At 38.8% G+C, this 14,037-nt stretch overlaps 2 protein-coding genes across 5 annotated transcripts in view; both read right to left on the minus strand.

Moving 5' to 3' along the window:
- The window catches only part of peak1 (pseudopodium-enriched atypical kinase 1), a 39,963-nt gene extending 36,533 nt beyond the window's left edge, over positions 1 to 3,430 (minus strand). The window contains exon 1 of one of the 2 annotated variants that reach the window (XM_039669731.2): positions 3,236 to 3,430. Coding sequence is in view for 1 of the 2 variants with exons in the window: in XM_089127969.1 (XP_088984095.1) it covers positions 2,833 to 2,854 (22 nt within the window). In the remaining variant the exon portion in view is untranslated. Of the gene's footprint in view, positions 1 to 2,832; positions 2,964 to 3,235 lie in introns of those variants that run through there. The other variant, XM_089127969.1, reaches the window with a different exon arrangement.
- A 4,094-nt stretch (positions 3,431 to 7,524) lies between these two features.
- On the minus strand, positions 7,525 to 13,479 carry hmg20a (high mobility group 20A). 3 transcript variants are annotated; one of them, XM_039669894.2, is made up of 9 exons: positions 13,206 to 13,479; positions 12,359 to 12,434; positions 12,055 to 12,264; positions 11,388 to 11,520; positions 11,118 to 11,155; positions 10,095 to 10,167; positions 9,788 to 10,003; positions 8,024 to 8,156; positions 7,525 to 7,940 (listed from the first exon to the last, which is right to left on the minus strand). In XM_039669894.2, the coding sequence occupies exons 2-9, from the start codon at positions 12,422 to 12,424 to the stop codon at positions 7,937 to 7,939; spliced, it is 873 nt and encodes a 290-aa protein (XP_039525828.1). In that variant the 5' UTR covers positions 12,425 to 12,434; positions 13,206 to 13,479; the 3' UTR covers positions 7,525 to 7,936. The 3 variants fall into 3 exon arrangements, with proteins under 3 accessions (XP_039525828.1, XP_039525826.1, XP_039525827.1); XM_039669892.2 differs by having other exon boundaries at positions 10,095 to 10,170; positions 13,206 to 13,474; XM_039669893.2 differs by lacking the exon at positions 7,525 to 7,940 and having other exon boundaries at positions 8,020 to 8,156; positions 10,095 to 10,170.
- Between the last annotated feature and the right edge of the window lie 558 nt (positions 13,480 to 14,037).

The raw sequence follows: 14,037 nt of genomic DNA on the forward strand, positions 1-14,037 counted from the left end.
CGGTTAGGTTTCGGGACGGGGTTGAGGTAAGTCATATATTTATACAGTAATAACGTTAAGTCAACGGCATTCATAAACACGCTGAAAAGCGATTATGCGTCTTCATAGCACGCCAAAAATGGAAATACGAATTGGCGTGTCATACATACGCTACGCTACTTCATGAGATCAGTCTGCTGTATCCATACAACTGATAGCAGCGAAACAGAGCGCTCTGCTGATTTAAAAAACAACAGATTTTAGTCTTTCAGAAATTCTTACCACAGTAATAGTAATTTATTTGGGGTTCTTCCGGAAAATGTTAATCTTACATCTTTAGAAATGGATAATATGGCACTTTGCACATTGTTGGCTAGACAGCTTATATTAATTAATTGGAAGCTGCCATCTCCTTCAACCTACCGTCAGTGGGTTTTTGACCTACTTTTTGCCCTCAAACTTGAAAAGATTAAATTGGGAGTTAGAATGAAACCCGTTCTTTTCTTGAAATCTTGGAGCCCATTTTTCCTCCTCTGGTTTACTTTGTTGTTTATATGTATGCGTTACTTTGATTATATGTTCATCTGCATTTGAGCATTTATTATGTAACAATCTGATGCTTGTACTGTGCTTGAGATGCTTTTCTTAATTAAAAAAAAAAACTTCAGCACTAGATCTCTTATTTAATAGCCAGCTAAATTAATTCTCTGCTAGCTAACTGGAGATGTTTTATTTATTTTTGTATTAGTACATCTTTCCCCCCACTTTCATAGATGGCATAAATAATTTGCAAGCTGCTAAAACAAAGAATACAAAGCATCAGCTAAAATGATATATAGCCTATGATTAATATAATCAGAGCATTTTGTGCTTTATTGTGTCTGCTTGTTTTTTTAAACTTTATATAGGCTTCAAAATGTATACATATTTTGGACTAACTTGTAAAGATTATCTTGATAAACAAAACGCGTAAAGGTCGCAACTCGTTGTTCAACACAGATCTCATTTTTTGCGATTTTCCAAAAGTCTATGGGGAAAATGCATAGCTTTTCGATTGAGGGAACCCATGCGCCGCAAATTTCCGAGTTGTCCTACAAAGTGCTGTCATAACTTCAGCACTCTATATAGTGTAGGCTAAGCCTAACCATATACATTTAAAATTTATTTTATGTTGCTTAATGTTTCAGATGCAACAGGTGAGCCAGTGCACAATATTTTTTTAATGTATTTTAATTTTCTGTGCATAATTTATTTAAAGACACAAATGCCATTATCTGTACCGTATACCAACTGTTACAATAAAACATCAAATGAGCAAAATGCATTTTATTCTGTATATAAGCAATATTTTGCTTTTTAGGTTAAAGACACTATTGATACCGTGAGAAATTTACATTCTAAGAAAAATAGCCGCGTCTCAGTTATCAACTAACGATTGAATCATCAATGAATTAATCGATAATTTGCATCCCTAGCCACTCTGGATACCTAGTATTAAAATTACATGTGCCATAAAGCAGCTTTTTAAACCACAGTAAAAGATTTTGCCAAAAATAGAGGTTTGAAAATGTCTGATAGTTTGGCTATGTGGCCTGTCAGTCATTTATCGTAAGGTCAAATGTCACCGTTTGAACTTCTACAGGACATCAGCGCTTTGTTGCTGTCAATGTGAACAGCCCTAACAGATTGGGTTACAGCAGCCAGAGTTGAGAGGAAGGGATGATTTTGTCTGGTTAATCTGATCTGATTCAGTGTCCTCGTAGTCACTCTGTGAACATAATCACACACACACACTCCTCCCCAGGGTGCTCATCACACCTGTTTCCTAGCTTAAATCCTTCCCTAAAAACCCTCTGACAACTATTCACCAAAACACAGAACTCCACTTACACTCCGAAAGTCTTTTTTTCCATATTGTGTGTGTCATATATCCAAGTGAAAACGGCTTCTCGGACTAGAAAAAAAATGATGTGCAGGACTTGATTGTGTCTATTGGGATTTGATTATTGTTGTCATTTGCAAGAGGGAGGGGAAGTTATTTTGATTACAGATTAGGAGGGAGCATGTCTTTAAAAAAATTTATGTGATGATTTAAAATAAATCCTGCAATTCCAAGAATTTTCCATTTTAGATTTCATGGTGACTTTAAAACCTCTGGATGACTCAAAGAAAAAAAGAAAAAAGACGTTTCTCCAAACTCTGACACTACCTCACAAAAATTCACAATGGAAACCACGGTTTCAATCAAACTACTACAGAGACCATTAAAAGTTTAGTAACTTGCTATATAAATACATAAAATGGTAAAAGATTTCCTCAAATGCACCATCCATGAGCAAGTCTATCTGTAGCTATTTGTATAAACTCACACTAGGCTATTCTTTTAAATGGCCGATTTGGACAAACAATGGTCAATAACTAATACTAAAAGAATAACTCAATAACTTTTATTATGTTTACCATGGTAAAGGCCAAGTGCTTAAAACTAACATCCAAAATATATGACTCAAGCCTCTTAAGCTGCCTTTTCACTGTCTGTGAGAGCCTGGATATAACTAACGTTACAGCAATTCCTGTTTATCTTCTGTGAAAAAGTAACATTATGCGTGTATGGTTGATAATAACCACATATTAATTATTCAGGCATGTGAGCTCAAGTTAATCCTCCTTCAAATACTAACTTGGCAGTGAATGTAAAAATGCTAAATCATCCACAAGGTAAAAATCCTAACTGAAGACATTTAGATATATGAAACACACATTTCTTAAACATAATTTCTTTATAGTTACTAAAGTGAAAGCTGATATTAAAACGGATCACACACACACACACACACACACACACACACACACAACAGCATCCTGACAGAAACATTGAGGAACTCTCCAGAACCGGCGTCAGATCCCATCAGGTTTTCCCTCATGGACTTTCCAGAGAAAATGACATTTCATCTCCTCACAGAAATTGTTTAGCAGAAATGACACTTTATCCTTTGCACACAGAAAATAACGTTACTCCTGAAGCTGTTACACACCACAACCAGACATAACACGCGTAATGACTCAGGTTAACCGTTTAACCACCACAACACATATATTTTCATGGCCGTTCTGTAATGTTCAACTCGTTAAACTGACAATAAACTGGTTGAAAAATCACAGCTGCGCGTCGCGCGTCTAAATATGCGCCATTCGCTCGAGCTGACGCGCCGCGTGGATCTTTCTGTGAAACTCCGTACGAACTTTCTGCTCTTACCTTCAGCGAACGACAAGGCTCTCCTCACGACCCCGTGTGCGCCATCCTAATCCAAATATCGCGGAACTGTCGTCAAACTGAGCGTGGGCTCGGATGGATATTTTGCTCGGGAGAAATGTGAGATCACGCGTCCGTGTTCCGCCGCTCCGGTAACGGCTCGAGCACGGGGACGCGCAGAGGGCAGGGCGCTGTGGACGCGCACTTCGTGTTGGAATGTCGGAAACGCGCTTTGCTCCCAGACAGTTTTGCTGTGGTTTTCATTTGATATTTTGAAGAACATTAATAATAATAGTGACTCAAATGTAAAACTGTATTATGTTTTGAGACACAAATTTGGAAATCTCAATATAAGGACCCTTGTGGTATTATTTTTGAAATCATTTCCTTAGAAACTATCACACAAAATGCGTGAAAATGTTGGATTGTCTAAAAAATTAACGTTTATAGTACAACATTTAATTTGTTGATACTGTCCAGTTCATAATCTGTGTCGCCATTAAGTAAATTTTGCCGCGAAACGTGCCCACAAGTGACATTTACCTTTTTACTCAACTTGGGAAAGCTTAAGGGCCACAAATCACGGCCATACTTTTAATATGTAGGCTACAGTAGTCTATATTACCAACATGTTACATTTTTTCATTTCTTTTTACGTATTTTCTTTTAGGTTATGCAAATAAGCTCTGTGACTTTAAAAAATCGTACGTGTTGTGTTTAACAAGATAATCTGCACAAATTAACAATAACTTTTATGGATTTTGAAGCAGATACTAGCCAAATGCAGGCTATAAATAAACTAGCAGCCTACACCATCTTGATTTCAAAAAACGTTTTGGGGTAAGAAACTTTTTGCCTGAAAGTTTGGGTTAGCTAGCCTATAATAGTTTCCAAGAGTGTGATTATAAACACAATGAGTCTGTAAAAACAGACTTGTAAATAGATTAGTTTACTTATTCAGTGTGATCACATTTAATGTCCCAGACAACCTCTGTAGTCCCATTTAGCGACTTGTTTACAACCCCCTTTTTCAAAAAAAAACAAAAAAAACACAAGGGTCCTGGTGTATTTTACATTGTTGAATAAAACATGAAAATATGAGTTTATGTTAAACTCAGATGTTATTTTGGGGCATTTAACCAAAAACCTATTTTTTTTAAAAATGCTAAAGCTAACTTGTTTTGCCCAACAAAAATACATCACCACAGATAGGCCTACTACAAATAGTAAAAAACACTAAATTAAATACTTTAAGACAAAGAACAGTACGACTGTAAAAATGAAATGCTGTCATACAATCGTTCTCTTAAAGGGATAGTTCACCCAAAAGCTTCATCCGTCATCATTAACTCACCTTCATGTTGTTCCAAACTTGCAAGACGTTCATATTTCTGAGGCCCTGAATCTAAATAGTTTTCAGATCTTTTATATCTGCTATCAGCCTTAATTTGATTGTTGCAGTCTTTTGAAAAGTGTACTAATGTCTATAGATAACATGGAATCATGTTTTGTAACCTCATTGAATTTCTGTTGAGAACTAATGCTGCTATTCAAAATCAAACAAAAGTGAAAAATGAAACTTTCCTGGCTTTTTTTACTGGTGCTTATTTGACAATTATGGAGCTTGACATCTGGTTGCTTTCATTGTTGTAAAAAAGAGGAGTGTGAATATTCTGCTTAACGTTCTACTTTGTGTCCTGAAAGAAAGGCATAAATTATTCCTAAAAGCCGATAGCTATTTTTTTTCCTTTTGCGTCAGCTGAAACTCATGCATAAACCATCACTATAATATTCATCTAATTCATATCTGACCACAGCTCATCATGAAATATCTTTTTCCTGATACAGCAACCACATTTAGGGCAGAGTATTGAAGAAGACCATCATCAGCCATGGACATGCCAGAAAATCATATTCCCTCATGACAGAACAAAGCTGATGCAGAGAAAGTGTTGCTGAGCTCATTGTGTGTGGGTTATTGGTTTGTGTGACTCTATTGTCTGCGGGTTCAGGGTGGATATTCAATATAAGAGACAGGAAATGAGCTCTCCATCTCATGACTCAAACAAACCACATCCTGACCCTGATGACCCTCTCCTATCCTCTCCTCTCCTATCCTCTCCTCTCATATTCTCTCCTCTTCTTTCCTCTCCTGTTATCCTCTCCTATTCTCTCCTCTCCCCTCCTCTCCTATTCTCTCCTCTCCTATTATCCTCTCCTCTCCTCTTCTATCCTCTCCACTCTTCTCCTCTCCTATCTCCTTTTCTCTCCTCTCCTCCTCTCCTCTCCTATTCTCTCCTCTCTTCTCCTATTCTCTCCTCTACTATTATCCTCTCTTCTCCTATTCTCTCCTCTCCTATTCTCTTCTCTCCTCTCCTATTCTCTCCTCTACTATTATCCTCTCCTATCCTCTCTTCTCCTATCCTCTCCTCCCATATTCTCTCCTCTCCTCTCTCCTATTCTCTCATCTACTATTATCCTCTCTTCTCCTATCCTCTCCTCTCTCCTATTCTCTCATCTACTATTATCCTCTCTTCTCCTATCCTCTCCTCTCTCCTATTCTCTCCTCTCTTCTCCTATTCTCTCCTCTCCTATTCTCTCCTCTACTATTATCCTCTCTTCTCCTATCCTCTCCTCTCTCCTATTCTCTCCTCTCTTCTCCTATTCTCTCCTCTCCTATTCTCTCCTCTACTATCCTCTCCTATCCTCTATTCTCATATCCTCTCCTCTCTCCTCCTCTCTCATTCTCTTCTCTCCTCTCCTATTATCCTCTCCTCCTCTCCTATTCTCTCCTCCTTTCTTATCATCTCCTATTCTCTCCTCCTCTCTTATTCTCTCCTCTCCATTGTTTTTCCCAATTGAGGAAATGAAAAACATCTCTAGGGCAAAAGGAGTCTCATTTTGATTATGAGTTCTTGCATTCAGCTGGATCTTCGCTTTGGGCAAAAGAGAGGGAAAGATGAACAACTTCCTGCTTTGTAAACATGAGAGTTTAAAAGAAAAGTTCACCCAAAAATGGCAATTCTGTCATCATTTGTCATGTTGTTCCAAACGTAGATTACTTTCTTCTGTGGAAAACAAAATGACAATTGGCACCACCATAAAATATACAATTTGTCCTTACAGCTATATTTTGATGTCCTGCGTCACAGTATTGTATGTCCTGCGTCACAGTATTGTTAAAAATTTAGTTAAATTTACTATTGTTGAAAGTTTTTCAATGATAATTACTGAGCTGAACTTGAGAACCCGATTTGATTCACAAATGAATCATTCAATCTGGCTTTGTGAATAATTGATTCACTGACGCGATCCAATTCAAAAGAATAAACCGTCGCATCTTCAAAATGTCATTTGTGGTACAATAACATAGTTTTGAACAACACCATGTTGAGTAAATTGACTAAATTTTTATTTTTCTATCTCTAAAAAATAAAATGTACCACCCTTTTTGAAGGTCATAAGGTTTAAAAGGAAGTCATCTGACCCATGGATGTCGTACTCCATTCCTGACGGATGGCAGGAAGTCCTGCTGTCTGACAGGAAATGGACATGACTACAGAAAGGAAATTACAGCTGCAGCACATCTCTTCTCGATTACAAGGGCTTAAATATTATGTGGACACCTATAAATAGAAGTTTGACTAAAACTGAACTGAAAATAAAACCATAAAACAGTTTCTTTACTTTTCTTTTCGATAACTGAAAAAAAAAAAAAAAAATACAAAAAATACAAAAAAGGTTACCGCCCAGCTAGCAGGATGCTTGGCGCTCTCTTATCAAAATAAGATTTAAAACTGTCCAAATTTGAATTTGCCTTTTGGTTACACTTTATTTTGTGACGTAGTGACTTAAATAAATACTGAACAATATTCATTCACTTGAGTTACGGTTAGGGTTTGGTTTAGGATTAGTTACTTGTAAATATGCATAATTTACTGTTATTACTAGATGTACATGCAGTAACGAGTAACTGCGTCACCCTAAATTAAACCTTTTTCAAACCTTTTTTTTGCAGCCCTCTCGCACTCTTCTGTTGTGAGTCACCAGAGTCGCCGTTTCTCACCCCAGATTGTGTTTTTTAATATAAAACCTTTAATTAATTCACACCTGTTTATAAGCCCAACTGGGTTACAGCTGTTCAGCAGCAGCCTTCAGCAAAGCATCTGTCCTGAGAACTATAACACTGCTGTCTCCAGCGCTTTATCCCAGAAGGAACTAAATCTAATTAATTACTAGCAACCATCTAGCAAATGAGCTGGAGGAGAGAGAGAGAGAGAATCAGACACTCATCAATGTCTTCACACATTTGCTTTATTGAATTCTTCAAATGTCAAGACCATAGAGGGAATTCAGTAACTCCAGCACAGATGAACCTGCCTCTCTTCACACGAACACAACATCGCACTTTCTCACAAAATATGAAAGAACTTACAAGTATAAAATTGAGCTTAAAATCAAAATAACATGTATACATGCAGATGAAACCACAACCCTTCTAAAATAATGTTTTTACATTTTAATAACGCGCATAAATGCGTGGCAAACGTGAACTGCTAAAATAAAAAAATAAAAATGAGCAGATAAAAACAGCATTGTAAAAAAATAAATAGGAAGCAACTGATTAATTGCTCGACACAAAAAACGTGGTCGTCGCAGGACAGGAGGAGGGGCTACTGCACGAGAGGGGGCGGGGCCTCACAATTACCTGCAGGTGGATCAGAGCAGTGCATCAGCGCACACGTGGATCATGTTCACATACAAAGCAAGAACACTGGGGTGTGCGGCTACCTGTCCAGGCGGTTGACCACGTCCCTGACGGTGCCGATCAGGTGCTGGTGCTCCTGTGGGCTGGACAGGATGATGCTGTGAAGCTTCTTCATGTAGGAGTCGATGGAATTGAGTGTGGGCGTCTCTCCGCTGCCTGCAGGAACATGGGAAAGTCAGTCAGGAAAGGATCATCCTTCACATAATGGTAAGATTGGATTCACAGTTGAAACAGCCTTCACTCAAATTAACTTTGGGAAGAAAACAAAGAATGTAATAAGTTCAGTCACACCTCATTGCAGTACACGAGATCCAGGGGGCTGCAGATGGGTGGGGTTAGGGATCAGGGGGCAGAGATGGGTGGGGTAGGGGGCAGAGATGGGTGGGGTTAGGGATCAGGAGATGGGTGGGGTTAGGGATCAGGAGGCGGAGATGGGTGGGGTCAGGGATCAGGGGGTGGAGATGGGTGCATCAGTGCTTGAGATGGGTGGGGTTAGGGATCAGGGGGTGGAGATGGGTGGGGTTAGGGGTTAGGAGGCTGAGATGGGTGGGGTTAGGGATCAGGGGTGGAGATGAGTGGAGTTAGGGATCAGGGGGTGGAGATGGGTGGGGTTAGGGGTTAGGAGGCTGAGATGGGTGGGGTTAGGGATCAGGGGTGGAGATGAGTGGAGTTAGGGATCAGGGGGTGGAGATGGGTGGGGTTAGGGATCAGGGGGTGGAGATGGGTGGGGTTAGGAGGCTGAGATGGGTGGGGTTAGGGATCAGGGTGGAGATGAGTGGAGTTAGGGATCAGGGGGCGGAGATGGGTCGGGTTAGGGATCAGGGGGCGGAGATAGGTGGGGTTAGGGGTTAGGAGGCGGAGATGGGTGGGGTTAGGGATCAGGGGTGGAGATGAGTGCATCAGTGCTTGAGATGGGTGGGGTCAGGGATTAGGGGGTAGAGATGGGTGGAGTTAGGGATCAGGGGGTGGAGATGGGTAGGATTAGGGGTGGGGTTAGAGATCAGGGGGTGGAGATGGGTAGGATTAGGGGTGGGGTTAGGGATCAGGGGTGGAGATGAGTGGGGTTAGGGATCAAGGGGCGGAGATGGGTCGGATTAGGGATCAGGGGGCGGAGATGGGTGGGGTTAGGGGTTAGGAGGCAGAGATGGGTGGGGATAGGGATCAGGGGGTGGAGATGGAGATGGGTGCATCAGTGCTTGATATGGGTGGGGTTAGGGAATAGGGTGCGGAGATGGGTGGGGTTAGGGATTAGGGGGCGGAGATGGGTTTTGGTATATGTAAGGTAGAAAGAGTTGGATCTGGATCCAACTCCTCCCCCTGGATTTTGTGTTCTGCAGTGAGGACCATCTCAATATTTTGAGAGATTTTTTTTTTTTAAGAAATTTTTTTTTTTAATATATTCAGTTAGTGACAGTGAAAAGATGTAAAGAAATGCGGTTTTTATAGCTTTCTATGCTTCTAAAAAATAAAATAATTCATCATGATTTATGAGCAACAAATCTAAAGGAACATGTGACACTGAGAAAACACGTGATAATATATGATCTCCTCTCTCCTCTCCTCTCCCCTCATCTCCTCTCCTATTCTCTCCTCTCCTCTCATATTCTCTTAAAATATGATAATATTTCACAATATTATAGTTTTTACTGTGCATTTTATAGGATTTCATGGTCATCGCTGAAATGAATCATTGAACTGATTTAAACAAATTGAACTAAAATGAATCAGACAGCTCAAATGAACCCAGCAGGCTGGAGGTCATGTGTGTGTGTGTGTGTGTGTCTCACCGGGCAGGGGGACAGTACAGAAGCTGTGTGTGAGGGCCGAGCGCAGTGTGTCCAGGTGTTGCTGAAGGAGGCTGTTTCGCGTGCGTTCCTGAAGCACGTCTCCTTCCAGACGCTCCACGGCGGAGCGCATGCTCTCCACATGCTTCTGCAGCGCTGCGTTTCGCTCCTCATACTCCATGTTCGTCTTTCTCAGCTGACGCATTTCAGCCTCGCGTGCTGTAACACACACACACACACACACACACGCTTAATGAATCATGTTTTCATTAAAGACATACTCACACATTCAACAGCACCCTGCTCTCACCTTTACTGTGATTGAGAAACTCTTCAGTGAAGATGGGAATATCAAACACAGAGCGATCCTTTATCTCCAGATCCTTCTGAGGGACAGACAGAATGTTTGAGTGCTCAGACAGTCATTGATTAGTAATAAATATACCCGATCAGAATCTGCACCAATACAATTACAGGATCTACATATCCTCCATCCTTTGCACGTTTGTTCATTAAACATTTGGACTAAATCAGTCATATTCCAGCTACCAAAACCATATTTAACACATTTTATGAAAAAAGGGTTTCCAGACATTTCTATTTTTAAGTTTAGCTTATTACCTATCATATAAAAAAACATCTAATATAAAAATCTAAATTTAATATATATAATTTTAAATAAATATTTATATATAAATATATATAAATAAATATACATTTCTTTATATATATATATACACACACTGGTATGTATATATCAAATTATAGCTGTTTCATTTTTTTTATTTTAAAGTGCTTATATTGACAAGTCTTTTCCACGACTGTTCAAGGTTTTCTATTTTTTTGTGGCATTTCCAGTCAATTTCCAGTATTTTGTGACTACTTGATCATTACATTCGCATCCCTTAATAAAATTGTAGCCAATTTAAATATTTGAGTATTATTTTTATTAAATTGTTATATTTTACTATTTAGTATTATATATTTTTTTAAAGAAATAAAGAAATTCCATACATTTTATAATCTTTTCTGAACATCGGACAATTTAATAAAAAATATTGTATAAAAGAAGGCAAACAAAATAGTTTAGAATAATAATAAAAGACTATAAAAACAGATTGGATTTTATTGCCATTACTTTTCAAGTCTTGTATGATTATTGGATGATCCCATGAAAAGACCATTACATAAAAACAGCAAATTAAATATTTTAAAATAATATTATGAAACAATAAACTAAGTGCTTTCCATGAATCTCCTGTTAATTCCAGGTTTTCCACGACATGAAATATGTGTGCATATTCCACATGTGTCCTGTCGCCGATATTTTTACCTCATGAAGGGATTCACCAGGTGCCTGCCGTCCAGCATCTGAAAACGACAGCAAGAGAGAGGAATTTTACTTTGGACAAGTGATTTGTGATGCACATCATTTAGTCAATCTCTTCCTTTCTATTCTTGTTTTACCAGGAAGGACCACCCACTGTCAAATCTCACTGGTCCCAAACCCTGCCCCACACAGCTTCATAGTGAACATCAGAAGTGTTCTGATTGGCTGTGGCTGTCATTGCAGGATTGACAAAAGTTCATTTTGATTTCGTACCTCCCCTGTGTCTCTTTCCTTTTTGTTTCTCTTGCACTTTCCTGCTGAAGTGTTTATAGGCTTCAGTCTTCTGGTACTGCTCCAGTTCTCTCATGTAGCGCTCTTTATCTCGGTCCGCTTCATCCAGATACCGCTGAGACGGAACGAGAGTGATGTTAGATGTCTCTGGAAAGCTTTTAATCTTGATTAAAGATGACCTTTTACATTCATGGCCCTACTAGAATAGGTTTTTATGCTTGGATGTTCAAAAAAATACATAATTTTTCACATATTTGACATCGTTTGTAGCACCTCTCTTCCTGTCAGTAGTTTAGTTCCGGTCTCTATGAAGCCCCTCCTTCTGAAAAGCGTGATGTGCTCTGATTGGTCAGCTGGACCAGTGTGTTGTGATTGGTCAACTATTAAAAGCGTATTTGTGAAATGTCCCGTCCCTTACCATAACTGTGAGTTTCAACACACAACTAACTCAACTCAAGCCTCGTCCCTTTTTTTGGCGGGAAGATTGTGTTCGTTCCCAGAGACTACAGTGGAGATGTTTCAGGGAGTTCAGAAACAGTGACATTGATATAAAGATCTTTTTCATACTCAAACAGCAATATTACACACTAAAGAAAGTTGAAAATGTCAAAAAAGCACAGTAGTTCCTCTGCACGATGTGTGTCCTGACCTGTTTCTCTTCCGGGGGCAGTTTGCTCCACTCGTTCCCGAGCATCCTGGTGATCTCTGGGAAAGGCACGTCTGGTCTTTCTGCCCGCAGCTGCTCGCGGCGCTCGTTCATGAAGCGCACGTATCCTGTTAACGGGGCTTTGGGGGCGTTACTGTCCTTCAGTGGCTTCTTCCTCCTCCTGCCTTTGGTCCAGCTGCTCCTGCGAGGTTTCTGACAAAAACACAGATTCACATGACTGGTTAACGCCGCTCGACCTGTGCAACGACAGCACCGGCCGGGGTCAACGATCACATGATCTGCTCACCTCCTCTCCGTTACGCTGGCTGCTGTTGTCTGTGTTGCCCCCCGGTGACCCGCTCTGCTCCTCCATGACCTCTGACCTTTAGTGACACATATAGGAGATATGTAAAAAGAGAAGATGAAGGAGGACTCAAAATATCATGAAAGAATTTGGATGAATTATGTTTAAATTATAATATATATATATATATATATATATATATATATTATTTTTTTTTCATAATTGAAAAATATATTAATTTTCCAACTTATACTCACAAACATTATTCAAACACACACACACAAATATATAGTATTATATATATTAATATATTATATTAATATATGAATGTACATTAATAAATGGTATTTCACACTCACACATATATATAAATATATATGTAAATTAGTATGAACATATGAAATATATATATACAAGTATATAAAAAAACATAATATGTATACAATCAATTTCAACTAATACCTCTATTACACACATACATAAAATAAATACATAAAAACTGACCAATAAATATATATTGAACACCCAAAGAAATGGGTATATAATTTTCATTATTGTGTTTCATTCATTTTCTTTAATAAAAATAAACTTTACTAAAATTACCGTGGTTTCATGAATATACAGTACCTTTGATACCATGTTTAAGGGACATGTACCATGGTGATAAATTAATGGAATTATTTTAAGCAATATTGTACATCGACATAGCAATCAATTAGTAGTATTACCATCTGACTATTTTACTTTAGTACAGCCACGGTACTTTATGTAGCACTAAGGTTGGTACAGAAGATTAATTTAACAGATTAATTAGAATCATGCAAAACCCGACAGACATCAATTGTCTCACCTGTCTTTTGTTCTGAAGGTGGAATCACGTGCAAAATTGCGTCTTTAACGTGTTTTTCGCACGATTTATCAGGGATTTTACAGAGAAAAATATTCCGAGTCAAAACAATGCACGGAGCCGGCTGACGTCATCACGCGGCGACAGGAAGCAGGACGTCTTCGTCATGCGATCTCCGCCCTGTCACCCAGATCCCTCATGCCTCCTCATTACCGCTATCTTTGTTCTGGTCATATTTCTCTCCGCCCCAGTAAAAGTGCTATATTTCGGTAAAATCCTCAGAAAACGCGCTTTATTGTGTTGTCTGAAACGCTGCTGGAGTAGTAACGGTTTACGAGAGATTAATGGCGTTTTGCTGCCCTCCGCTGGCCAGAAGCTGCAAATGCAACTGGTTTATCTGTCGTGCTCTAAACAAGGAAAATAAAAAAGAAAGTGATAATACACAACAACATGGTACATAAAATGTCCCTGTGTTTATTAAATCTTTATTATTTGTTCATATATTGTCTGACTCTGTGCACGTCATTTTTTAATAACACACTTTTTTTTAACTTCAATAATTTTCCTTGAAATTATTTATTAAAACTGTTTTTCTGTTTCTTTTCATATTGTGTAATACAAATAAATTGATAATCTTTGTTTCTTTTTGTCGTCTTTCATTCACTATGTGTCTATGAACGTCACGTCTGACCAATCAGAAACGAGTTTTCACCGTCTACGCCCCGCCCACATTATAATATCATTTTTTGTAGTTAAATATTCTTTAGTTAAATTCTTTGCCGCATTGCCATCTACTGGTCATATGTTGCATGTTCATTGATAAATATATTATGTC

Source organism: Pimephales promelas, chromosome 25 (genome assembly GCF_988280905.1).
Source record: "Pimephales promelas chromosome 25, fPimPro1.hap1.1, whole genome shotgun sequence".
Taxonomy (NCBI): domain Eukaryota; kingdom Metazoa; phylum Chordata; class Actinopteri; order Cypriniformes; family Leuciscidae; genus Pimephales; species Pimephales promelas.